Below are 25,428 nucleotides of genomic sequence, written 5' to 3'. Positions count from 1 at the left end.
CTGGGTCATAAAAGTATGTGTTAAGTTGGGAGTGCTAAAAGAAATTTCAAAATAAATCAAAATTTGACCAATTATTATTGTTTAATGATCAAGAAAGTTAATATACCACGGATAATACCATATATACTCGTGACTGTATTTCCTGTACAGATAAGAATATTATTGGTATGCGTTTTACGCATAAAATGATGTGTGTTCCTTTATTTTGAAAACCGTAAAAAAAAAACGTTTACCTGTGCCAACAGGTAATGCTTGTTCCACTACCCGTAGTCGTAGTGACAAGATTGTAGCTGTCTGAAACAGGAAATGCCACCTATTCAGTTGACAAAACAATACAGATTGGTTTCTTAACTATTCAAGCTTAACATTACTCATTTGAGGAGATAAACACGCAAGTCTTGGACTAGTTTGGAGGGTCCGGTGGTTTCAAACAAAGCTCACAAACTGATGTTGTTGCGCCTCGTAGCGGATGTTTCAAGTTCTGCATCAAATCTGGAAATGCAGTTCCTGCACTAAAGTTAGATGAAATATAATTATATGTTTATTTATTCGTATACAAACGATCAAAAACTTAAAGTGGCTCCAAAATGATCCCTTAAAACATAAGCGACATTTATGGAGCATGTGTTATTTTACTAATTTCAATAGCCTCTCAAAAATGAAGTGTATCAAGAAAATGACGTAATTGCTACGGGTTATAAATGGTGCATGAGGAGCCAAGTAGACGGATGTAAATATGTAATAACAAATGAAAAAAAGACGGAGTTGTCAAGAGCAACAACGGAGACTCCAAAATTGCAAGCATATTTTCAGAGTAAAAAACAGATATGATAATCATAAAACAGAAATTCGATTGATTCCATCAAATATACTTGAACATTGTGCTAAGTCATTTTAATTTCCTAAAATATTGATATCATGCATAATAATGTTAAAATATATATAGTTTGGGAGCATTGTATTTTACGTTGAAAGAATAATCATACTTCCCTTTTGACTTTGTAATCGTGTTTTTTTCTTTTCGGAATTGGTGACGCTGTCATTCAAAATACTTCTCTTTGTATGGCTTACAAAGTAGAAGAATGTCGCCCACCGCCTGAAACAGATAAACAGAGTTGACGAGATCAGCACGGTACATTGATTTTTTTGTTTGTCTGTTTAATTGCACCAATCTTTTGCATGTGTTTCGAGGTTCCAAAACTTGCTTTCATTTTATTTTCATAGCTGCAGTCGCCTGACTTCATGGCGTTCTTTCTCGCACCCTGATGACTATGCCGAGCCACACGGTGTCCGTGCTGGCCGCACTGTGGTTCTGTTTTGGCCCACACGTCTTCTGCGATTATCTGAGGCCAGATTGTGACAATGGAAAGGTTCAGATTTTTTTGTTATTGTATTTTCCAAAGATGATACTTCTTGCACCGATTGACATCTCAAATCTGATGTTTGCATAGTTACTTGTGGAAAGGGATCTACCTGCAGATGCCATCTACTGGGGCTGTCCTGCTCCCGCTGCTTGGTTAAACTCCACTCAGGTAACCATGGATACAGCAGCTCTTCAATCTGTACCTTTGCATGCTTGACATCTTTTTGCCTGCATACCACTTTGCAGGCATGACCAATCGACCCACTTTTAATCCTACTGTTATGTTGAATTGTGCACAGCATTAAGTGACCAAACCAGCGAAGCTTGGTCATAAATTATTCCTTGACATATTTCATGCAACGCTTGGAAAATGCATCGTTTTGAGCGTTTGGGGTACACAAGCCCCGCCTCCACCCAGCTGGGATAGGCTGCAGCACACCCTAAAATGATCAATTGCTATATAAATGGATGGATGCATGTGCTTCTCATGATGAGTCCACATGATGAGAGTCCTAATTGTGTCAAACCCCTTCCATGATGCTGTCCCAATTGTTTAGCTCTTTTCCATTCTTTGCTCCTCACAGAGGTTCTCCAGTGTCACCACAGTGTATAATCTCGAGGTGAGCAAAGTGGTGTTAAAACTGACATCCTACGAAAAGGGCTATGTGTGACCACCTTTTTTTTAACAGCTTCCCAGGCCGGTCTGCATAAATGAGCCAATTTCTTACCACCACAGCATCCCTAACAGGTAATTGTATTTTATTCTTACAATTGAGTTTGATCATCCTAATAAAGGCGGCAGTGTGGTGCTTAATGGTTAGCACATCTGCTTCACGGTTTTCATATCCTCCAAGCGCTTAATAAATAAAATATTCATAACGAGGGATTGATATTCTACTCTAATGTGTCATCCGGTGGTTTCTTCGCATACGTGCACAATTTTTTTGTGTGTCACAGCGGTGCGTTCAGGCCAGTTGGAGCACAGAGTGGAGAATACTTGTACTGTCCTCCTCAACGGTGGCTTAATAACCTGCATGTGAGTGACTTTCCCTCAATCTATTCCAAGCTGAAAAAGTTGGTTTATTGTATGGTTGACAGTTTGTAAATCATCATATTTTTTTGCATTTGATCTCATATTTGTGTTTGTTGTGTATTTACCAGCAAGGAGCTGCCGTATTGCTCTACCATCCCTGCGCGGCTTTCAGCGAGCGTCCGTTGGTGTCCATCCTTGCCCGCTCATGTCTTCTCGACTACATCATCACTCCTCACCCACAGCTCAACAAATCCATGGTAAGAGGTGATTCAAGGTTAGAGTTTGCAATTCATGGAAGAACAATTCTGTATTATGTGTGTATTCAGCCTGTAGCCTTGGTGTCTTGGGGGAGAACGTTGGAACTTTCCACTGCGGCTTCTTCAGATGTTTGCCATTGGCTGCAGAGCACGACGACCTCGAGTAGTCACATCAGTGGCAGCTACAACTTCCTGTTGACACGCGCTACAGAGCAACATGAACACACACGTCGAGAGAGACGTCATGCAAAGACCAAGGTTTGAGTCTAACCTTTTTTTTTTCTTTACCCCAGGGAGATGTTTGTAAGCATCTGTTTATGCAAATCCACAGGAGTCTGTGAAGCAATGCTGTGAGCAGATCATCTCATCATGGTTTAAAGGAGGGATTGAGGCCGAGAAAGGTCCCATCCCAAAGACCAGAAACAGACAAGACCTACAAGGGCAATCGAGGCAGGAAAGGGCCGCGATCCCACCTAATGATGACATAAAAACAAATGGAACATCTCAAGTGTCTCATGTTTTGACATACCTGAAAAACACACATGGACCACGGATACATTCTCTACTGGATGCAACTCTTACAAATCTGTCTGATCTGAGGAAAGCTGCATTTCAAAATCAGGATTTGTCATCCAAACCTGCAACACAGTTGGGGTCTAAGGTGTCAGGAACTATGCAGAAGATGGTACTCCTCAAGGTCTCCGAGACCGATAGACGTCAGCCTGCAGCTAAACACAGCTCCACTGCAGAAGGACAAATGGAAAATGAAGTGGTAGATTTGAAAGCGAGAGAATTGGCGCAGGAAAGTGACACAAAGGGGCAAGATGAGTCAGCACCTCCAAAACACACTCACCCAGGGCGGGGGACTGACACCGACAACTGTGACACTTGTGCAGCAGGACAACAGTGTGAATGCGTCAAGGACTCCGAAGGCCGAGCCACACTGGTGAGCGGCGGCTTGGCGAGGACCCGCAGGTCGAATGACGCGGTGTGGGCTGCGGGGGCTTTGGGCTTCCTGCTGGTTCTCCTCACACTGTCTGTTTTGCACACGCGTCTATACCGCCACTGGAGGACCATGCCCAGTCTGTACTGGCACGACCCACAGCAAGACTACGACAGCGTGGCAGGTTGGTCAATCTACAATCAAAAAGAGACTCAACATTTTTTGAATAGTATTTCATTTCAATAATAATTGTCTGGAGCATAATTATGACTCATCACATATTGGCCTAAACTGTTATTTTGGATTTTTGTCTTCTAGACGTTATTCAAAGAAGGCTGCAAATTGCAAAGAGGAGGCGGAAGAGAGGCCGAAGACAAGAGTGTGCTCTCCTACCCAGCTCCTCGAGCTCGGAAGAGTACATGTAGATGAATGAAGGAACCATCGTGTTTGGGGAACTTGTTCAAGATAGTGTACATTTTTTAGTTTGAGGTGCATTTCATAAAGGGACAATATATTTTTTTAACAGCCCTACCACAGCAGTCTGAAAATTTCAAAGTTGTATATTTCATATCATAAACATTGACTGTTCAAATAGTGCACCAACTAATAATAGTGTATTTCTTACATTAGAAAGTTCATCATGTGTGTTAAGAAATAGAGAAAGACATAACAGAGGCCTATTTGGGTAAATTAGTATAGGTTCTATTTTAAGGTTCACTCCTGTGACTTTTGCACAATAGTTGAAAAGAAAGCAGCCAAAACGTGGACAATTAACTTGTTTTATTATTTTATTACAAATGTACAGCTTATGAGTTTCCGTTACGACTGACCTTATTAAGTCATTGTTCTCTGTCTCTACATTTATACATTTTTTAGTGTTTTTCTGTTAAAAGACAACGCTCCCGTCACCCATCTCCCAAAACGTATGCCCGTGGGGGTGACGGCACAAGGACAGCAACGCCACAGTGCACGACGGCCGGTGCTTCAGCATTGGGCTAGGCTCAAATAAAATCACAGGCTGATGGAAGGCTTGGTCCAGCCGATGACCATTGGGGTGTTTAAAAGTGTAAGCAGATGGAGAAACGAAAGTGTGCTGAGCACGATGACTAAAGCAGTTAACATTCACACAAGACTCGGCGTCCACTAAACGAGGGACGGCGAGAGGCTCCATGTGCATTTTATTGGACCTCTCCCTCCCTTGTCATTCTGAGATGACTTGTAGTGCTAAGCCCAAGCGTGCTTCAGACCTTTTCCTATTCCACCGCACATATGGCAGCCCTTGCATCGAGCACCTAAATGCACTTGAAGTTTGACCTTAAGGAGAGTGCGTCACATGTGATTTCATCCCGTTGGTGCTTGGAAAAATAGTGCAACTAACGGCACAAGCTAGCAGCTAGCTCCATCTTGCAGCACACTCACAAGGCCAAATTGTACTGGATGCTTGGTGAATAGCTTTCTTAGCCTAAAGCCCACTTGGGCAGACAAATAAGACATAAATATGTCACAGACACCACCCTAACATGTAGCTTAATATAAAATATAGCATGAAAATATAGATGTTCATATATAAGTATGTACGACTCTAGTCTAAAAGTTGAATGATGGAAGAAGCTTTGAAGTATTTCAATTACAGCCAGTCAAACGAGAGATGATCATGTGCAAAGGCATTCAATATCAAGCAATGATACATTGCAAGAGTCTTTTTTTTTTTTTTTTTGGGCATGGCAAACAATCAGCCCTCAGCTACGGAGGCATGCGACAGATGTGAGCGAATCAAACTACCAATTTGAAAAAAGTTGACTCAAGTGCTGCTGAAGGTGGCCAATTTCTTCAAAGTGCTGAATGGGAGGTAAAATGTTTTAGTCAAACTGCGTGTTTTGAGGATGAGAAACCAGCAGGCTTGTTTGATTCTGCACTATTTGGCACAGTCCGAGCAGTTCTGTCACCTATCCGAGGCCAACTATCCGTGTTCACAATGCCGTCGGCCCAAATCGGCACAATGACAGAGAATTAAGAAAACAATCAAATAAACAGGGCTTGATTGTGCTCACCAGGCAGCTAAAAATAATTGGAAAACAAAATCATTAACAAGCATAAACATATCTTCGGATAGTGTTCCGGATTGCTGAACTGCAACATTCGACAATGGCTAATTCTGAGATGATTTCACTGGAGCGATAAAATGAGGCAAACTGTAAGAGGAAAAAAAACCAAACAAACAAACAAATAAATGAACATTAAAAGACAGTTGAGGTTTGATTCAGGTCCTGTCATAAAACAAGGCCAAGGGGTTTTTGGTCTGACCGTTCCATCCAAACGCTTTGGCACCTGGTAAACCCCTCGGCTGATGAGTGGCTGTTTAAAGGAGCAACTCCAAAAGAACGCTCGAGAAATCCCCAGGACTGTTCACAGATTGCTTGTTAAACTAAATCCCAATGAGAAGTTGAACAATGTCTCCCTGCGTCACTAAATGAGAATCATACGTGAGACCGTGACCAACATAACACATCAGTAAAAATATCATTAAAAAATAAGCAACACGATACATCACAATTATTCCAGTGTTAAGTGTTTTTTTGTAAGTCTTAAGAGATGTAGACGCATCCCAAATCTGCCTGTTCAAAATGGGGGAACGAAGAAAGAAACATGCCAGAACATGCCGTGATGGACCTCCACAACAGGCTGGAACGCCTTTGCGGGAGCAAAACCAGAGAGGGCGACGTGTGAGCTGTGGAGTGGGGGATCCATTAATCCAGACACGGAGAGCAAAAGACGGGCTGTCAAAGTTGATGTTGTTGGTCCAGGTGATTGAGCTGAAGGTGGGATGCGGAACCACATCGGGGGAATAAATAAAGTGGCAGCATATGGGGATGCGCTTGACTGTACATCAGCACCATCTTGCTTCCTTGTCGGCGTCCCACGTGAAGCCATTTATCTTACACATCGCTTTCAGCAGCTCGTCGTCCTCCACCTGCTCCCTCTCTGTGCTCATTTAACATTTCCATCTGACTCCTTCCCATGCATAGTCCAACTTCTCTTTGCCCACTTCATCTCGTGATCACATTGGACCTCCCCCTGTTCCTGTTAATCCTTTTTTGCGCGGACCCCCTCCCCTCCCATCTTCTCTCAATTGTGTCACTGTTTCTTCTCACGGGTGGTGATGGTGACCAACTGCTTGGCGGCCTTAGCTATGTCGTAAGCGCACTGGATGACCTGCTGAGTGAGGAGCTGATAGTCCACGGCGGGAGCGCCCGGCTCCGAGGGCGCTGCCTTGCGACACTCCACCTGCAAGCGTGAGGCGCTGGAGGCCAACAGGCGGAGCGAACAGTGGACTGCATCCAGAGCTGGCCGCTTTACAAAAACAAGACCACAAAAAGTTTGAACTTCCCCGTGTTGAATTGAACATCATTTAACTTACCTTCGGAAAGAGTGAGGCCATCTCAGTGACAGCAGAGTGGATCTTTTCAGAACACGGTACAAAGCTGAGGAAAATAATTTCAATGTTGAAATACAATTAAAGCAGCACTCATTTTGGGTTTTTGGCATCTCACCTGTCATGTTTAAACTCCTGAGCTGCCCGGAGAAGCTCCTGGATGTTCTTGGTCACTTGCTCAGTCTTAAGTATGACGTCTTCCGTGCACGGCAAGGTGGGGTCTGGATCGTACATTTCCCTGCCTCCCTCTTCGGCCCCCCCATGTCCCTCCTCCTCGCTACTGCGACCCATGCTAAAAATAGCAACATAATTGTCAACACCTTGGGGCATCCATCAATTATTTCCTACATCGCTTGTCCTCAAAGTTGAGAACCGACTTTGGGTGAGAGACGCACATGAATAACAATTCATATCACACCTCATTTTCTGTACGCAGCGAGCGACATGCGGTGAGTCTGACCTTATCGAGGGCTCGTACGTTTGCGTGTTGTCGTAGTCGCTGTCAGTACCGCTGCCATGCTTATCCGATTTGGAAATCTGGGGAAGGACACACAATGGGCGTCATTATCATTCACCTCATTAAGCCTCTCATCACTCCCATGTGAAGATTGTTTGGAATTGGAATTACTCTTTAATTATTGATCAATCGGAATCGCTCACTTGCAATTAGTTTTACAGTTTCAAGGCGACCATCCAAAAAATTAAAACACACCAATTCAGCATAAGACTAAGCGGGCTAGACACTGATGAAGCATTATAGTCAAAGTAAGCGTGAAATTAAATAACGGAATGTTAAATGGGATCGCGCCACCATTTTTTTTTTACTTGTGGTATCATCTATGCCAACTTGAAGAACTCACCATATACCGGCCCATCTCTGAAGATCCAGACAAATGTTGACCTCCGTATGAGCCACCTGTACTACCCTTCCTTACCTGTAAACAAAGGGGAGCATAGGGATGGATATAGGAAGAGAGGGATGGCATGACAGCAATGGACAAAATAATGGGTAGAAGATTAGTAGAGAGGGAAGGAAAGTGATATTGATGGAGGGGGGTGAAAGAAAGCAGAAAAAAGATGAAGCATCAGCAAGAGCCGCTTTGATTGTAATCAACACAGCAGACCTAACGGTAACTCTTCTCACTATTCAAACACTTGAGATTGTGCAGACGCTATCTACAAAACTGTCCAAAACTGACTACACGACATTGATGTTCCCCAGTGCTAGAGCACATCATAAGCAGAGGGCAAGCACAGTGTGAAGATGAATGGCAAAGCAAACAATGACAGACAGAATGCTTACATCCGCAGGATGCATGGCTGCACTGCAGTGAGCATGAGACAGACAGGTGAGGAGGCAGACAGAAAGACAAACAAGGTAAGTTTTTTTTTTTGCGATATGGCCATCACCGATTGATGCCGGATGAGCTGACCGATCGGGTCTAGAAAATGGCTGCCTGTACACTGTATGTGTATAATCTTCATAATATTGTGGCTGTTTTTGGACACGGCTGTTAATCAGCTTTAATTTTAAAGAGCTAACTCGCAGCGAGGGAGTTGAAATGAATGCCAAAGTGTGCAGGAGAGGAAGGAGCATCGCTGGTGTTACGAGTCACCAGACAAACAGAGACATTTAGTATTTTTCATCTTTCTCATTCAGATAGCACTTATTGCAAGTACCCCGACTAAAAGATACAATTCAGTTATTTTTGGCACTTGAGTGTTTCCGTTTTATTGCTGAATGGGGGAACACGCACACAGTGGTGTCTCTGAAAGAGAAAGATGAGAAGTGGGAGTGCAGAAAGAGAATGATTCAAAGAGAAATGGTAAGATAGGAATTTGACCGCTAGCCCGTCAATCAGGCCTAGGAGAGCCAATTCGGGCCTCCAGAAGGAAGGGAGAGGTCTAACTTACGCTGGGTGTGTTGAGGGGTTGCAGGCGGGCCGCCAGGGAGTCCAGGGCTGGGGGACCATGGGCCGTGGGGTTGGGGGCAGCCCCGGGCTCATACATGGAGAAGGCCTGGCGGTCTCTCCGATGGGAATGGGACTGCGAGGTGGCTGAGGAGGGCACTGTCAGCCCAGAGTGATCAACTCCTTTCCCCAATACGGTCAGACCCCCACCAATCACGCCTCGCATCCCACCACCCGGCCAGCAGGTTCCCGCTCCTCCTCCTCCACCATGGCCCCCGACCCCATGGCCCACTGGCCCCCCAGCGTGCTGGCCACCCCGCAACGCGCTGTTCTCTGTCTGCATCCGTGTGATCTACATAACAGGAGGGAGGGATCAGGAAGGGACCAGAGGATGGAGGAGGCAAATGGGGAGGTTGAAGGGAAGGGGGAGGGTGTCAACTAAATCGTCAAGACAAACATTCGTAAGCACAGGTACAGTAAAGGCATGCAAAGGACTTCAAGTATTAACTGATATCAGTAGGGGGAGGGACGGAGGTGTGGTAATGACACGTTACACTGACATGTTACATGATGAGACGGGGGGACCAGGTTTTGGGGAAGGACGGGTGTCTCCAAAAATTATATTTAAAAAAAACTGAGAAATCAGATGAGACTATTAGGTATAGTAGTTGTCAGTAGGGCTGGTCCATTAATCAAAATCTAAAAATGTAATTTCAATTTTTTCTATTCTCAATCTTAAAAACATTCTAATTGAAGAAAACATTCCTATATTTAAATACAAGATGCACTGTTTTAAAAGCTAAAGTCAGTGTAAACTCCCAATGGCATGCTAACGAGCGTTGACTTCCGTAAATGATATTCCTTCAATTAAGAAATATATACACACCAATGTTTTTGCAACACACAGCACACACATATGACATAATGCTCAAAGACACACATTCTTGAAGTGCATTGACTTGTCAACCAAGACTAATATACCAATTAGACTTTACCATTTAACATGCAATGCTTCATGAAAATATTGCACCTTACCACCCCGGAGCACTTTGTCTATAAAAATATATGAAAATAGACTTTGATACTGTGCCTAAAAATATGATGCGCCCAAACGCTAATGTAGACAAGCAAACATGATGCAGCCTCAGATAATACAATGAGAAATTTCACCTATCGACATTATGCAGGAAATTGCATTGGCAGAAAACTGTCACAATTCTGTTGGAATAAATTACACCGTGTCTGTTTTAATATGTGCTTATCTCCATTTCTCAAGGGCTTCTCTTTTACCCTAATAAAAAATGTTTTGTCTTGAACTGTATTCCCTGTTGATCTGAAATGTACAGTAAATTCACGGCCCCTTTCCAATTCCTACCTCTTTCTGAAGCCGCCTGAGTTCCTCACTGAGGTTGTTGTTGACCTTCATCAGCTGCTGCACTTTGGCTTCCGAGGAGGCCAGGGCTTTCTTTACCTCCAGGTACTCCTGTAGTGTGATGGGCCCGTCGGACAAATCGGATGAGTCCATACTCTGGTGGGAGGATGCAGAAAGGCACCAATGAGGAACAACACGTTTCGTCAGGGTTCATTGTTTGTTACTCACTCATGCATCTTTTCAAAGGACTGCCTTTTTATTGTATGCTTTTTTTTGTGCCGAGTCCAAATATAGGCATAAGTTTTGCAGCTTTAAAGTCTATGTAAAGTGAAAATGCATCTTCATAATTTGACATGGTAAAAAGACGAGTGCATATCTCTGAATTCACTTTAAGATGGTCTCTCATAAGAACAGAGCTTAGCGGTGTAAAAATGCTTGAGCTGTACAGCTGCCTAATCTCCCCCCCCCCCAAAAAACACACATGTGCACACACAAAGAAGAGCTTTGGTTCTTGCTCTTTATGCAACCCCCTCACCACCACCACCCACTTCCTGTGACTTTGGAACAGGCAGTTCGATAGTACTCCTAAAAGTGGTCCAACACAAATATTCCATATATGCCGTTTATGCCAGTACCCAGTATAATTCCAAACTAATTAACTTAATTTAATGAATACAGCATTATTCCAAGTCATCGTTATATGAAATGCAGCATACAGTACAAATTTTGTACATTTTAAGTAGGGACTTTTGAAAGAAACTTGATAAGGAATTCAATGTGTTTCCTGATCTAGCACAATCTTTTTTTTTTTTTATTACTACCGCATTTCTGCGCCATGCAAGAGCCACTCAAGTCAGTTTTTCCCCTTCCTCTCGCTCTGTACTGTACATGAACAATGCCTCTCTGACGGGACCCCGAATGTGGCTGGTGATGTCACTCAGGAGCTATGTGGCACCGCTCACAGAGGCCACTCCCTGTGTAGCACGCTGGGACAAGCAGTCATGGAAGTAACCACGAATAAGCTTTTTGGCTTATTTGTGATATTCTGAGTAGGAAATGAGTTTTTGTTAAAGTGGGGGTTACCTTTGCACGGTTGTTGCGCTGTGCGTTGTTGTTATTTTGGGTGGTCAGCTCGCTGTCTGTATCTTCATCTGAGGCTACACTATCATAGTCATGTTGGTCATCATCAAATCCTAGGTCCAATGGATCTGGAGGGGAAAACACACCACACCAATTATGTACAGTTCAATATATCAGGACTTCATCGGGTTTTCTAAAATGGGCACAATAGGATTGGCTGCTTGCTGAGGTCGCTTAGAGCACAGAGGGGAGTGGCGAGCAGTTACACGTACAGTTTCATCTATAAAAAGTTTGCGTATGGCCAAACTTTTGTCTGTGCAACCCTCCCATCACTTTCTCACCAGTTGGACTGCTGAGACCTTTCCCCTGCTGTCGCCTTTTGGCATCACTTAGGATGTCAATGATGAGAGTAGCAAACTCCCGAGCATTGAAACGTGCGAGTTTCTGACGGCCCTGAGGGAGAAGGAGAGAAAATGGAACAAAAGCATTAAAACAAAAATGTTTAGCACTCAGACCGAATTAAAATTCATCTCAAATCTATTAGCTATCATTGGATTCATGGCATAAAAATCCATCTGAAAGCTAATGGTTCACACACTTAAACTAGTGTGGTCCAACACCATGTGCTGTGGAAAAATACAGTCACGCTGAACATTTGGAACGCTCACAAACGCACAGGCCATCATGAGTGTGCAGATACAGAAATATGAGGATTTGAACAAAAAGAAAAAAGCTTACACTGGAGTAAGATTGGAAAAATTTTTCTCGTATGTGTTCTTTTTCTCATAGCGGTGAACTTCTCATGACAAGATAAACAGCATAACATGATTACACAGAGCGAGCGGTTAGAGCGCCGCATTTTCTCACAGCTGTCCATTTCACACTCGTACAAAAAAAAAGAAACTCCCGCCTGCCTTTTCTTTTTTAAATTTTCTCACTATTATTGTGTTTCCCCCCGTGTGCATTCTGTTTCTCATGCATACAATAAAAGTGTGTTTGTGTGTTGATTTACCTGGTTTCGTGTGGCAGAATATTCAGGATTGACTGGTAAGAAAGGCACAGCGCTTCGCTCCGTAACCAGAGTACTGTGATTCTGCGTGGTAAGCCACACTAGAGACACAAGCAAGAGGACCAAAAATAAATGTCTGTGGTTAAGTAACAAGGTCTTGGATGTATCTTAGACTGCCAAATCTTCAAACACAGCTATGTACTACAAAAACACATTTTGCAACATGCACAATTGCGTCCTTGTGAATGTGCGTGTGTGTGCGCTCGCCCTTGCCACTTACCTCCGGTATATTAGTAAAAGAGCAAATTTGACTGCTACTTCTCAAGAGAGGAGGAAAAGAAGGAAGTGCAGAAGAGGAGAGACCAGAATCATTTGAGGCAGTCTCTCCACCTCCCACCCTGTTCCTCCTCCCTCACATTTTTGCCTTCCCTCCAAACTTGAGTTTCTCCTCACCATCTACGAACTCTACTTGTTTTGTTTAATCAATCACTGTTCAATTCAAACGGCTACTCGGTAAAGGTCAACAGGCGACAGCCACTTTATTTCTTCCACACTCAGGGGATGTGGTTCACCTGCGTCATTTTCTCTGCGATCCACTTCATCATAGACGTCCATCGCAAGCTCCTCAAACAGACGATTATTAAGCTGTCAGGCAAGCAGACAAACACATATATTAAATGCATTGGGAAAAAAAATAAAAATTAAACCTTCATTGAGAAGAAATTACCGCTTGGAGCTTCTTCTTGGCCGCCTTTGCCAGTTCTGAGAGGTCCAAACTAAAAAGAAAATTTTTTTTTATAAAAGTAAAAGGAACAGCACTGCTAATACACCTCCGAGTAGATACACAGTGGGAGGGAGGGTGCTGAACATGGTGGAGAGATGTTGGACAACATGTCGATAAGGAGAGATGAGTAAGAGGTAAAAAAAATAAATAAATTGGGGAGACGAGATAGCAAGCACATTTGAATTGGGATGGATTTACCGTCTCCAAGGGAGGATGAAACTGAGGTGGTGAAAGCTACAGCTGGGCAGCCAAAAGTTGCCAAGCTGTTGCCTTGCTATTTTATTAATGAACCCTCGTTAATCTGCTGCTTCTTTTGCTAGTGGTGAGACATTAAATCGGAATGATTTTCTTCCCACTGTGAAACCGCTTTGGGAATGTACAATTGATAGGGTTTGCAGAAACAGAGGTTAAAATGAGGAGAAATTCTGGGTGGGGGAGGGAAAGAGGAACAAGGAAGTAAAGATACCTCTGTGTCGGGCACTTAGGACGAGCTCTGGCTCCACCGAGCGAAGCAAAATGGAGAGAACAGAAAACGAGTGAGCAAAAGAAAGAAATTGACAGAAAGAAGGGCGGAAAACCGTCTTCAAATTTTATCATCCGCAAGTACCATTCACCAGATGGAGTGATCTGAGATGCAGGCCCTACAAAAAAACTCTTTTTGGCAACAAAATTATTTTGCAGTATGCTTGAGATATTTCAGATCCTTCAGCATCCACTGTGACTTTTTTTTATGATGCATTTTTAGCCATTATATCTAAATGATGAAAATTAAATATTTAAACACAGACTAAATCTTGACCTGGAACTGCCAGAGCATTCACTTTAATCATTTACGATTGCAAAGGAGGGCCAAATATGATGTGGTGCCACCTGCTGGTCACTACGAATCGATATCAAACTACATCCATCTCAAGGCTACGTGATACCAACCATGCATAAATAGGCTTGTAGTATAAAACATCAATATTATGGTCCATACCTGTCTGCCATTTGAGGGATGATATAATGGCCATTCTTGTGATCTGAACAGGAAATAGCACATTGATACAATTGTACTCATCAATTTAGTACAGCAACAGACCGTTCCAGCTTACCTGGGCGTCGGCCACACAGGTAGAAAGCCAGCCTGTCCGTCAACTCGTACTGACATTCGACCAGTCGCTCTGCTAACTCGATGTGGCCCGCCTGCCTAAAACACACAACAGGGTCAAATTACTTCTGGAATAGATTTAATAATAGTTAAGACTCTTTTCTCACAGGATTTACCTAGCATAGTCCATGGGTGTGCGCCCATTGATATCAGGTGCTCCTGGATCGGCGCCGTAAACCACCAATAACTCCGCTTGTAAAATCTGCCCTGCCTTGGCTGCCACATGGAGAGGCGTGGTGCCCTTCTCCTGGGGAAGGTCGCGGAGACAGAGTGTCAAGACAAGCCTAAAGTAAAGCAATCAGTTTAACAAGCCCTGTGTGGGATTTGCATACCGGATGAAAGAAGTTGGCCTGAGCGCCGAGGGACAGCAGCCGAAGACACGTCTCTAAACTCCCCGTTCGCACACTTGAGTGAAGTTGCTGATAGGAAAACAATGAAAGGCAGAGGAATCCAGGGAGGGAGAAAAGGACACGGGAGGGGGCGATTAAACATGAGGTTGAGATAGAAACAAACATCCGTCCTTCTTATTGGCCCGGTGAAGCTCCACCGCAACACAAGCCATTATTGCATCCTGCTTTGTCATTCATTTTACATGATGCCATAAGGGTTTTATTAAGCCGCTTTGCATGTGTGCACTATGTGTTCCTGTGTTAGGTGTGGGACCACCCACTGACGTCTGCAAATTAAACATCTTCTGTGCTTAAGCATGTAATTCAAACGTATGGCTGAGTCCAATTTTTACGATGAAGATGATTCGTCAAGGGATGGCAGTTGTGCTCTCACCTTGCTGAGGTCCTTGGTGGTCACGCCGTCATCATCGCGACAGGGTAGCTTGTGCACAAAGGCCAGCATCTGGTATTTGGCTCTGATGAACTCCGACTTTGTGGTACTGTATCAAAGGCATTTAGTGAGGATGGTGATAATACAAGATTAGAAGAATTTTTTTTTACGCTTTTGTAAATGAAAGCTATTGATTGAACGTTTTGTGGGTGTACAACACGCTAGTAGTTAAGGTAGTATGCTTACTGGACTTTGTCCTGTGGGTTGGGTTTCCTTCGACCGCTCTGTACCTGAGCGGGATCCAGTAGACTGTGTTCCCAAATGGAGTTGGCACCATTGCCGGCCAACGTTTGAACCATCTGAACAAATACACAAGCGGGGAGTTTACCAGGACTGATTCCACCTTTGGCAGCAGACCTTAATAGCAGAAGCAAACTGACCGGCCATAACACTACCCTATTTGTTTATATATATATATATATATATATATTTTTTTTTTTGCTTTTCTTTAATGTAAATCAAAAGTTGGCTCCAAAGCCCTGGCTAATAGGAAAGTCCTATTCATGATTGTAAAGGAAATATTTTTAAAGCGATTTCCAGCCAACTAAGAGTCTGCTATTGTGTGTCTGTTATTTTTACAAATGACTAACCGATTTAACGTGTGATCACGGAGATAGCGGCCGACTCTGAGAGGGACACACTTAATTTAATCATATTCTGGAAAAAGTCATCCATGGCTTTTCCATCCCCCCATCGCTGTATGGTTGCTCACTCACCTGCATTAATGCAGGCGGCCATCCGCTGTGCCTCAGGTGCTTGACTATGGAGATATGGCGGCCTAAACTGCGGTGGACTGAACAGCATTCATCGCAGATCAGTACCCCTCGGTTGATACTGGTCCAGCCCGGGTCTGAAACACAACATATGGTTTGATGGACTTTGTAAACATGTTTTTTGTGACAATGACAAAAAGCTTTTTATCCTTCTTTAAAAGTAGCTATGTACAGTGCATCCATCCATCAATTTTCTAGGCCGCTTATCCTCAGCAGAGTTGAAGATGAGCTGGAGCCATTTCGAAGCTGACTTTGGGGCAAGTGGTAGAGTACACCGACCCACATCTACGATTCAAGCTGGGATAAAAACATGCCTGAGCTCAAGGCATTAATGGGGCTAAAATAATGCATCATTTGATGATCCAAGTTATACTACAAAATACAGACTGCGAAATGGTGGCTGTGTGGCATGACACAAATCAATTGCTCCTGCAAATTATGGACAAACACACATTTCATAATGCAGTTATACATTATAAAACTTCAAAATATATTTGAATTTTAAAACACCAAGCAAAAGAAACACATTAACTTGTGCTTTGACCAAATATCGCATTTGCTTTTGATAGGGCCTTAAATGTCCTAAAACATTTGGACACCCAAACTGCTTTAATGCGTGATTGCCGGCCGCCAGCTTACCCCACTTGACCTTATTTCAATTACTAAAGTATCAAAGGATTAAGCGCGTGTGCGTGCGTGCGAATACAACAATACTTTTTCTGATGTTGTTTACAGAATAACATGGGAAGAGAAGCAGAAAAATCTAAATTTTCTCCCCACAAATGATTTCAAGATTAGAAACAATATGCAATGAACAAATATGTGCAGCAGATTAAGAATTGTCATGTCAGGACACTTATTTACATCTATTTTTACATTTGAAAATTTGATATTTACGATCTACACATCTTTTATACACGGTATATAATTGCATTACACTTTACTCACTGCTGCATTCACTTCACGGACATTCAAAAGTGCCTGTTAGTTTACTGAGATGGAGAGCAGCAAGATGCTGAGGTAAGTAATACAAAAAAAAGTAGCAAGTTGTATCCAGCAATCACTGAGGAGAAGGGCAATAAAACTATTGTGACAGCTTTGGATACACGCACTAAATAAGAGGCATCAGCGAGGAATGAGCAGCTGTTTAATGCGTGTGCACATGAATGAATGCTGGCAAAACACACACAAGCACCAATGATTATGACCCAGAGTCCGAACCAAACGTCATGGTGAAATGCAAATAAATGTCGCTGTTGCTTTTCTTTTTCTTCCAGATGGGACAGAACGTAAATATTACCATTGACGTTCATGATGTGTTGCAATCAAATTCTGAATTATTTTGATAAAGCGTTACCAATCATTAAATAATAAACTGCTTAATACTCTTCCACATAATTGACAGTTCACGCATAAACTGTAACATCTTGGGCAAAACTTGTCATTTAGCCAAAGTTGGCTAGCGAGCTTGGCTACTGCGTTAGCTCAACTAGCAACTATGACTACGAAACGATTGAAAACATAACAATCGAGTGCTGCAAATTCTGAATAAAGTCATAAGACGGGGTGATAAAGAACGTTGACGTATTTCCGATGTGCTAGCCTGGAATTTAATTCAAACGATCAGCACAAATGTTAAAATTCGGCAGTTTACGAGCTCAGCTATTCCTGGTGTGTTTAAGCCCAGAAAAACCAAAACAAACCTATCCGGAACAAAAAAACGATCTAAATCCTCCACTGCACAACTTTCGCATTCGACCTTGCCAAAGAAACATCCAAGTCTGTCTTCTAAAATGCGACAATGGTTAGCTTCAATGAGCTAGCGATGCTTGGCGTTTCAAAACACGCCTATTTTCGCTCAATATGGAAGGCCTAAGCGACGCTTCGGAGCACTGGCCGTTTTCCTAATCTGTCCAGCCGCAGAAACAGCGCCCGATCTCGGATCCTTTCGCCCCGGCGCATCGCCCTCCTGAAGTATTGTGCGGGTCACCATTTCCCTTGTGTTTTGATTTTTTTTTTTACCTGGCGCACTGCAGTCAGCGCAGATCTCCGTCCGCTGTAGCTTTCTTGACATATCGGAAGTGTCTGAAATCGAGAGGTGGATGTCGGCGATGATGTGCTAGTTCGCCCTTTCCCCCCCTCGAGCCACAAGCGCGACGTCTGCCGTCAGCCGATGCGGACCCTCAATCCCCGGAAGCCGGCTGGTGCGAGAGGTTTTCCCGGCCGGCGATGACAATTGAATTTCGCCGTACGTTCCCCCCGGTTCCTTCGCTACGCGCATTGGCAAAGTTATTCTAGATCGCATTTGTGTGCACCGTGCACATGAAGTGGATAATTGTACTGTGGCTATTTAAAGCGCTTTTCGCAGTTATGAGTGTGTCAAAGATGTAATGGTGAAATCTCGCCAACAGGCGGCAGCACACCCAACGCCCCTGCAGCCAACCTGCGGTTATACTACGTAAGGTATTTCTTTGAAAGCATGCACCTGGAAAATTATGTACCGTAATACTCGAATTATAGAGGCAATTGGGTAGTTTTTTCACTGTTATACAAGATTTAAAAAAAAGTTGGTAACTCCCTGGACAATCCCAATTTAAATCCAAGATATTTTTTTTCAAATGTAGGGAAATCTACAAGTTCATTAAGGAAGTTTTTATCCTTTGTTACTTTGATCACGGAAGTTAAACCAGTACACTAAAACTGACCCCTTTTCTAATTGCCTCATTCAATATTAATAAAAAGGTGTCACCAGACTGCACTTTAAAGAAGCAAACTGAATAAGGACATTTATCCTAAAGGTGACAGTCACCCTGAAGTAATGCTCTTTCATTAAGGCTTTAGTACTTTGCTCTGCAATGTACGTCTTTGGGCAATTTGTGATATACAGTACCTCACCGCTGAAGCAGTCAAGCATTAATACGACCGTTATAATCTAAACATTTAGGCCGTTCTATTTCTGCTCCTCAAAGGGCACACATTAGTGTCACAATTTCCCAATAGATTCAAAATTAGCCAAGGAGAACTTATGTTTCAGTTCAAAAGTATTGATTTTTTTTTTTTCGGCCACAAGAGGACCAAAAGGCAAGATCATGGTCAGAAAGTCAATAATGCACAATGATACCAACAAACAAAGAAGTTACTCAGTGTCCAAAAAGATTGGTGATGATCACCCAACCTGCTAGCTCACACTTCCTTATGACTTTTAGACTTGCAAGACGTCTAGTTCCCTGAGATTTGAATGAGGTTTTGGAGAAAATATGCAAACTCACAATTTAAAGCCACAAACGTCAAACACGGGACCTGTTGATTGAGACACATATGTTAACCACTTTTACTTATGCTACATATAGTTCATAATTAAAACATTTTACTGCTTTGCTTAAATTATAAAGCAGTGTGGGATCAGTTCCCACTCAGTAATTACGTGAAAGGTTGTCTGTCAAGTCAAGTGCTCTGTGATTGACTGGTGACCACTCTCAGCATTTTGGTCAGCCCTGTTGGATAATTGGATTATAGAGGCAGTGAATCAGGAATAAATAAATAGTAGGATTGCCCATGAATGCTTGCAAACATTAGAGCAGCTTATAAAAGAAAATAAATAGGCATAGTCTGCTTTTACTCATTTTACGTGCCTCCTTGAATCTTTGTTTGCTCATTATTTTGTGCAGCCTATTTTGAGACATAAGTTCAATCACAGCATCCCTCGGAGCGGATTGGCTGACTATGAGCACATTTGCTTGCAAGCTTGTCAGCGCATCTCAGTCAGCGGGCGGATGGGAGGAGAGCAAGAGAGAGGAGGAGAGATGGAGTAGGCAGGGGAGGGAGGAAGAGGCGGCCAAGCGGGTGGTGAAGAAATAAGCCACATTTCGCCGCGCGACCCAAGCAACCGTTGTCAGCGGGTTCCGCCGTTAACCAAACGCCCGACACGCTTCTGGACTCCGGACGACGGCGGCATGATGATTAGCTTATAGCGAGCATCACTCACAAAGTATCCTTTTACCATCCACAGTGAAGCCGGAGGAAGAGGCAAACTATGAACGAGGATGATTTCTGCTAAGAAAACTCCGGAGAAGAGTCGCTATCCTCTCCACTATCTGGTGTGGCACAACAAGCACAGGCAGCTGGAAAAAGAGCTGACAGCCAACGAGCAGGTGAGAGGAGCAGCCTTTTCAAAAACACATCCATTTCATATTCTGTCCATAGGGCCTGATTCTTTATTTGCGGCGTCTGTTGGGCGTGTTTTGTGCACGCGCTCGAGTCGGTGGAGATTTATAAGGTGGTGCAGGTGGCATCTTGGGAACGCTTCATTTAGCTGCTCGGTAATTGGTGGTAGTGCTTTTAATTGTTGCGTGTAATTTTTCTTGCATTGTGCTCTGTCCTCTTTTCATTGTAGTGTAACCTTTGTTTTTTTTAAACGCTGCTATAGTCACCCCCAGCGCATGATGATTTCGTCCTCCAAAACCTACTAACCAGTTTTGTATGAAGTTGAATGAGTTGTAATTGAATCTTTTTTGTCAATCTGGTGATGATGATGCAATGCATGCACATTTGCAGCAACATTGCACCCACAAAACCTTCTATTCATCTTTTCACCAATTGTGAGTGGGTGACACAAAGCAGATGTGGGAGTACAGTTCTGAAAAAAAAAAGTCAAACATGTTTGCACTTATTGTGTAATACTTTGCTGAGAGGAAAGCAATAAACTGTAGTTTCATGTAAGTGAGTTACATTGAAGAGGACACATTATTTTTTTTTATGTGTAAAACAAAGGCATTAAGACTCAATGTCATTATATAAGAGATGCTCTGCAGGATAGGTTTTGAGTGCATGCATCAGTCTCAAGTGACAACATTATAAAGTGTGCATGATTAACACACAAAAGCATGTAGAGCTTTCTGTTTGAAGCAAAATACATAAAGTAGCCCACATTTCAAAATTATGGCTATTTAAGGATCCAATTCTATACCTGCCTGACATACAATATCTTCCATCAACCAACCACAGGACGAGCAGATTTAGGAAAAAAAAAAAATGGCTGACATCATATTAAGATGTCTTCCTAATATGTTCCATGAGTCCATTTTTAGAAACATGGGTGGAGTTTTCTTTATTTAAGTATTTCCACACACTCAAGTATTCTTTGTTCCTTTATCATTAACTTCAGAAAAATACTCTTAGGTTCTAAATCTCAGTAGTCATCCTGCTAAATCTGATGTCAGATCAGAGCAAGGTGTGATGAGACAGGAAGACAGGTAGCAAAGCAGAATAAACAGTTCCCCTTCTCTGTTCCTCTCCTTTTGTTCCCTTGCGCACGTTATCTATAAATACCTCTTTTCAAACAAGTCAAGAGGTTTTTTTTTTTTGTTTAAAACAGAGCGATTCATTGAGTTTCGCCATGGATGTAACAAGCAGTACACTTCACATTGACAGAATTTCGTACAGACCACTACACCCGAGTAAATTCAACAACAAAGTCACAAAGTTCAACCAAAGCGCCCGTATTTATCCAAACCACTTTGGCTGCAATGTTCAGAAAAATGTATGACTGATGACAATGAGGAACCAAAAAAGGAAATAATTACATCCACCTATAACTGTTTAAAAGTCAAGTAAAGCTCACAACTGAGTGACTAAACAAGCCCGGATTCTATTTGAGGAAATGAATGGACAATGGAATCTTTCAAAGAAGCTTACCAAGAGCATATACTGACTGACTGTGAAATGACCTGCCTTCATTTGCATCACCTCTTCTAAGGTGCAAGTATAAGTGCCAATTGGTGATAATGGATTCCAACGTCACATGTGTAAGCTGAGAAAACCTTCTAATAACAATGTAGGCTGATATTTGTAGAGCGTATTGTGCCTGGGCTTGGGCTTTTTTCTCCTAAAGTAAAAGTTTGTGTGCCATTTTTTAGAATTTCCTACAAAATTCTTTCTATAAATGAATTATTTTGCGGCAAATTGTGTTTTTCCATTTTTTAGAATATCCTACAAAATTCTTTCTGTAAATGAATTATCTTGCGGCCAGTTTCATGCACCTCTAAAATTAAATGGTAAAAAAAGATCCCTAATGTTAGAAGTCAATGTGAGAAGAAAACAAGCAAAAGAAGAGGACGAATTATTCCTCTTTGCAATCCAACGCATTTCCAATGATATCACACTCTTTGTCCAATTGAGCAGTCCAATCAACTGCAGTAGATTAAAAAAAAAAAAAATCTATACCTCTCTTTATACTTTTAAAGCAGGACGACGCTATGCGGGATTTATTTCCACTCCGCATCGATACACTAATTCTGATCAAACTCTCCTTATTCACAATCATCCGATATTGAAAAGCACATCACTTTATTTATGTGGCAAGTGGCTGACTCGACAAGCTTTAGCCTAAAAAAGGGCATGTTATCAACAGCCGACAATTGGAAAAAGGTTCTATGAGAGGAGTCCAATCTGAAGGATGTGTGCTATGGAGAGAAAAGACGTTTCTCAGAAATGAATCTCAGCTGTGCTCTCCTGTGTAAATAACCAAGTTGGCAGAAGCAGTGGAAAAGTAAAAGCGGGCAACATGTGAAAAATGAAGTAGAGGAGGCACAAATATGGTGAGGAAGAGAGAGAGAGAGAGAGGGGGGATGTCTTTATCCGGAGCACAGTGTGTCTGACTAAAAAAAAAAAAGAAATGTCAGATAATAATTCAATTTGGCTTGCCGTGGAATGGTGGCGGAACATCCAACTGGCTTGTGAGATGTGCAGATGGAACGACGGTAGCTTTGTTGTGGTGTGTCATTGGCCAGCTCTTCTCCACATCCTGACATGGGATGCTCTGACAACTTGAAATTTGCTCTGGGCTCCATTGGGTTGTGTGCTAAACTGAAGCAAAAGACTATTTAATGGAAGCAGGGCTCTCATTACAACCCGTGAGGTGTTAATGGTAAATCAGCGCAAGATTTATCAGCTGACCTAAGGGAAAAGAGCCATTAATTATTGCTCACAGGTTGTCTGTGACGGGCTTCTCTTTTCCTCTTCTCCGACTTCTACCATCCTTCTTCCCCTATTGATTAACCCCACCCTCGGCCCTCTTACTTTCCTCAGTGTAATGAAACCCGAAGTCCTAATTGCAGCCAGGAGAAGAAGCCACAAAGAGAAGCTACAATGGTTGGGGGGTCACATTTAGTTAAGTTGCAGAAAGCCTTTTAACAGAAGGAGACAGAACAAGCTCAAGATTGACAGTAAGTGATAAAAGAAAATGCAAATGAGATTCGATTGGGGAAAAGAAAGCAAGCTTAGCAAGGGATGGAAGTCAAAACAAGATGTCGCGGATTAAAAAGTCGAGGCAGTATCCCTCGTGTGGAATGAATGTCAATGAGGCTCATGTATCAATAACCAAAGTGTTAAATTAGTCAAATAATACCTTAATGTCTGCCTTTGTAAATTAACAGTTAGCGTGACTAAAATGCAGTGAAACATTTAAAGAAAAAAAAATCTGCAATGTAGGTCAGCTGTCGCACTTTGAGGTTTTGCTTGTGTAACTTTCCAGCGCTCCAATTCGCAGTCCCCGATGCAAGTAAAACTCATCCGTGATGTTTTGTCAATTTGTTTTTTGAGTTATTGTCCCACGTTTGCTACGCTCAAACAGCTGTCGGAGTCGGCGACATGAATCAGCGTTTCGTGGCAGTCTTGCATCTTTGCTGGGGAGAACTAAAACTTATTTTGCAACTCTTCTTTCTCTCTCTCCCCATGTGGGCCAAACATTTGGGGGAGATTACCTTTCGGATATGCATGGCCATTTTTGTGTGTGCATGTGTGTGTTTTGAATGAATGATTGATGTTGGCCTAAGTACCTGCCAAGCTGCATTGGGCCACGAACACAGTGAGTGAGGAAAGGGGGAGCGGGCTGGTGTGGGAGAAGGAGCAGATGCCATCGCTAGAAATGCATATCAATAATGCAGTCATTGCGCTCAGTACTGAGGATGTGTGTGTGTGTGTGTGTGTGTGTTTGTGTGTTGGGGGGGTGCTCAGAATTTGACTGTAAAGCACAGTTAAGCAAAAACAATATATATATCCAGAAACTGCTGGTTATTGCAACAATGCTTTTAAAAAAAAAAAAAAATCATAAAGAGATTTTAAAGTACAGTCCATTCTGTAGCTGATTTCAGTGCTCTCTGTCGTTTTTTTTTTTTTCCTCTGTCATTTCTGCAGGTCGCGTGGACTTTAGCACTTAGCTTTAAGTGGCACTTTTGTCATAATTAGTGTTAATGTGTATATGTCGCCTCCATCTCGCCGACGTGTTGTGGGAAGCAGCAGATGCAAACAGCACATTCAAACAATAATAGTTTAATAAAAGACCTTGTTAGTGACTTTTTTATGCAAATGGATAAATCTGCAGAATTCCATAACAGTAGTTTTGCTCTCAAATGCGCTGATAAAAACTCATCAAGTTTTGAGGACAAATACATATGAAATAATCATCAAGCAGGAAATGACGATGATCAAGTCCACCTTTCAAAATTAAATCGTACAAACAATAATTGAAAATGGAATGAGAGGTTATGTGTTGGAACCCAGTTAGCCCATTTCCAACAATTCCATTCTCATAACTTATAGAGGGATCGTTTTTAGGAAGGCAAAGTAAGGTTGGATGAGTTTTATGTGACATCATCAAACACTGGAAAAGATATTAGGGGCCTGAAGGCTCTCTTTGCTTGGGTTCATTTTAAAGTCCATAAATGTCACCCACCACCTCTGAAGTTCATGAGGATAAAAACTTGCCTCATTGTGGACGGTGACACTATGGTTCCACTCAATGGGGAGAAGAATCAGCTTGGGTTCTTCCTTGCTTGCTTGGTCTTCTTCCACGATCTAAAAAAGTGATGACATTCAAATTACTGACAGTAATTGTTTGAATTCCGGATATTGGAATCTGTAGTTGTGTAAAAAAGGTTGTAAAGGACTGTAAAATCTCGACTTCTCCTTCTATAGTGTTTCCATTTCTTGGGCTTAGTTCTGTGTATTGGTCGGTCAAATGAGTCCTTTTTATGCTGACGAGAGAGAAACTCAATCAAGATCACTAATGAGGAGTTAATAAGGTTTGGCCTTGTCAAGTTCAAGTCATTCTTGAACCGTCAGCACCACTTAGTCAAATGTTTCGCTACGTGGATGTCAAAGCAAGACTTCATATGACTTTCATTCCCATCATGGGTTTTTATTTCTGAGCAGCAATGCTCTCTGTCGATTGTGTCATTTGAGCTAAAAATAAGAACGTGGTTATTTGTGACACACTAAAGAACTGACATGAACTCAAATAATGTTTCAAGCCTAAATATGCCTCCTTGTTATTTGATGTTGAAAATAATTCTGTCTGAGGTGTGACCAAAAAAAGCTTTCTCCTTCCTTCGCCTTTTTATTTCAATTTGTTCTTGAGCAAGCGATCGTAACAACACAGACCACTTTTGTTCAAAATGGCTAGATGGCCTTGTTTCTTTTTTTG

The 25,428-nt window shown here is 42.4% G+C and overlaps 3 protein-coding genes and 2 long non-coding RNA genes across 10 annotated transcripts in view; 2 read left to right on the top strand and 3 right to left on the bottom strand.

Annotated features, from left to right (window-relative positions):
• Positions 1-7: 7 nt before the first annotated feature.
• LOC148395318 (uncharacterized) lies at positions 8-3,445 on the bottom strand. The gene is made up of 5 exons (XR_015859637.1): positions 3,292-3,445; positions 2,942-3,126; positions 2,522-2,858; positions 372-1,096; positions 8-294 (listed from the first exon to the last, which is right to left on the bottom strand). It is a non-coding gene; the product is annotated as an uncharacterized LOC148395318 (long non-coding RNA).
• On the top strand, positions 1,002-4,438 carry tp53i13 (tumor protein p53 inducible protein 13). The gene is made up of 10 exons (XM_088381908.1): positions 1,002-1,132; positions 1,225-1,370; positions 1,452-1,532; positions 1,948-1,983; positions 2,053-2,111; positions 2,321-2,399; positions 2,525-2,653; positions 2,723-2,911; positions 2,985-3,780; positions 3,915-4,438. The coding sequence occupies exons 2-10, from the start codon at positions 1,266-1,268 to the stop codon at positions 4,019-4,021; spliced, it is 1,581 nt and encodes a 526-aa protein (XP_088238034.1). The 5' UTR covers positions 1,002-1,132; positions 1,225-1,265; the 3' UTR covers positions 4,022-4,438.
• git1 (G protein-coupled receptor kinase interacting ArfGAP 1) lies at positions 4,362-18,324 on the bottom strand. 3 transcript variants are annotated; one of them, XM_088381900.1, is made up of 21 exons: positions 17,970-18,321; positions 15,891-16,024; positions 15,361-15,473; positions 15,118-15,223; positions 14,667-14,753; positions 14,451-14,581; positions 14,279-14,373; positions 14,164-14,206; positions 13,651-13,677; positions 13,128-13,176; positions 12,973-13,045; positions 12,404-12,501; positions 11,733-11,844; positions 11,395-11,519; positions 10,315-10,467; positions 8,944-9,291; positions 7,890-7,964; positions 7,490-7,566; positions 7,148-7,321; positions 7,015-7,078; positions 4,362-6,947 (listed from the first exon to the last, which is right to left on the bottom strand). In XM_088381900.1, the coding sequence occupies exons 1-21, from the start codon at positions 18,019-18,021 to the stop codon at positions 6,732-6,734; spliced, it is 2,352 nt and encodes a 783-aa protein (XP_088238026.1). In that variant the 5' UTR covers positions 18,022-18,321; the 3' UTR covers positions 4,362-6,731. The 3 variants fall into 3 exon arrangements, with proteins under 3 accessions (XP_088238026.1, XP_088238028.1, XP_088238027.1); XM_088381902.1 differs by lacking the exon at positions 8,944-9,291 and having other exon boundaries at positions 17,970-18,324; XM_088381901.1 differs by lacking the exon at positions 13,651-13,677 and having other exon boundaries at positions 17,970-18,320.
• Positions 17,751-25,428, top strand: part of ankrd13b (ankyrin repeat domain 13B) — a 21,240-nt gene continuing 13,562 nt past the window's right edge. The window contains exons 1-3 of one of the 4 annotated variants that reach the window (XM_088381903.1): positions 17,964-18,195; positions 18,359-18,405; positions 19,957-20,098. In XM_088381903.1, the coding sequence (XP_088238029.1) occupies positions 19,991-20,098 (108 nt within the window). In that variant the 5' untranslated portion in view covers positions 17,964-18,195; positions 18,359-18,405; positions 19,957-19,990. Of the gene's footprint in view, positions 17,933-17,963; positions 18,196-18,358; positions 18,411-19,956; positions 20,099-25,428 lie in introns of those variants that run through there. The other 3 variants (XM_088381904.1, XM_088381906.1, XM_088381905.1) reach the window with 3 other exon arrangements.
• Positions 24,269-25,428, bottom strand: part of LOC148395315 (uncharacterized) — a 12,672-nt gene continuing 11,512 nt past the window's right edge. The window contains exon 3 of the long non-coding RNA XR_015859638.1: positions 24,269-24,800. This is a non-coding gene — a long non-coding RNA (uncharacterized LOC148395315). The remainder of the gene's footprint in view (positions 24,801-25,428) is intronic.

This window comes from Syngnathus floridae, chromosome 7 (assembly GCF_059516105.1).
Source record: "Syngnathus floridae isolate MCC-2025c chromosome 7, RoL_Sflo_1.0, whole genome shotgun sequence".
NCBI classification, from domain to species: domain Eukaryota; kingdom Metazoa; phylum Chordata; class Actinopteri; order Syngnathiformes; family Syngnathidae; genus Syngnathus; species Syngnathus floridae.
The sequence above is the reverse complement of the archived record's forward strand: the minus strand, read 5'-3'. Positions and strand labels throughout refer to the sequence as shown.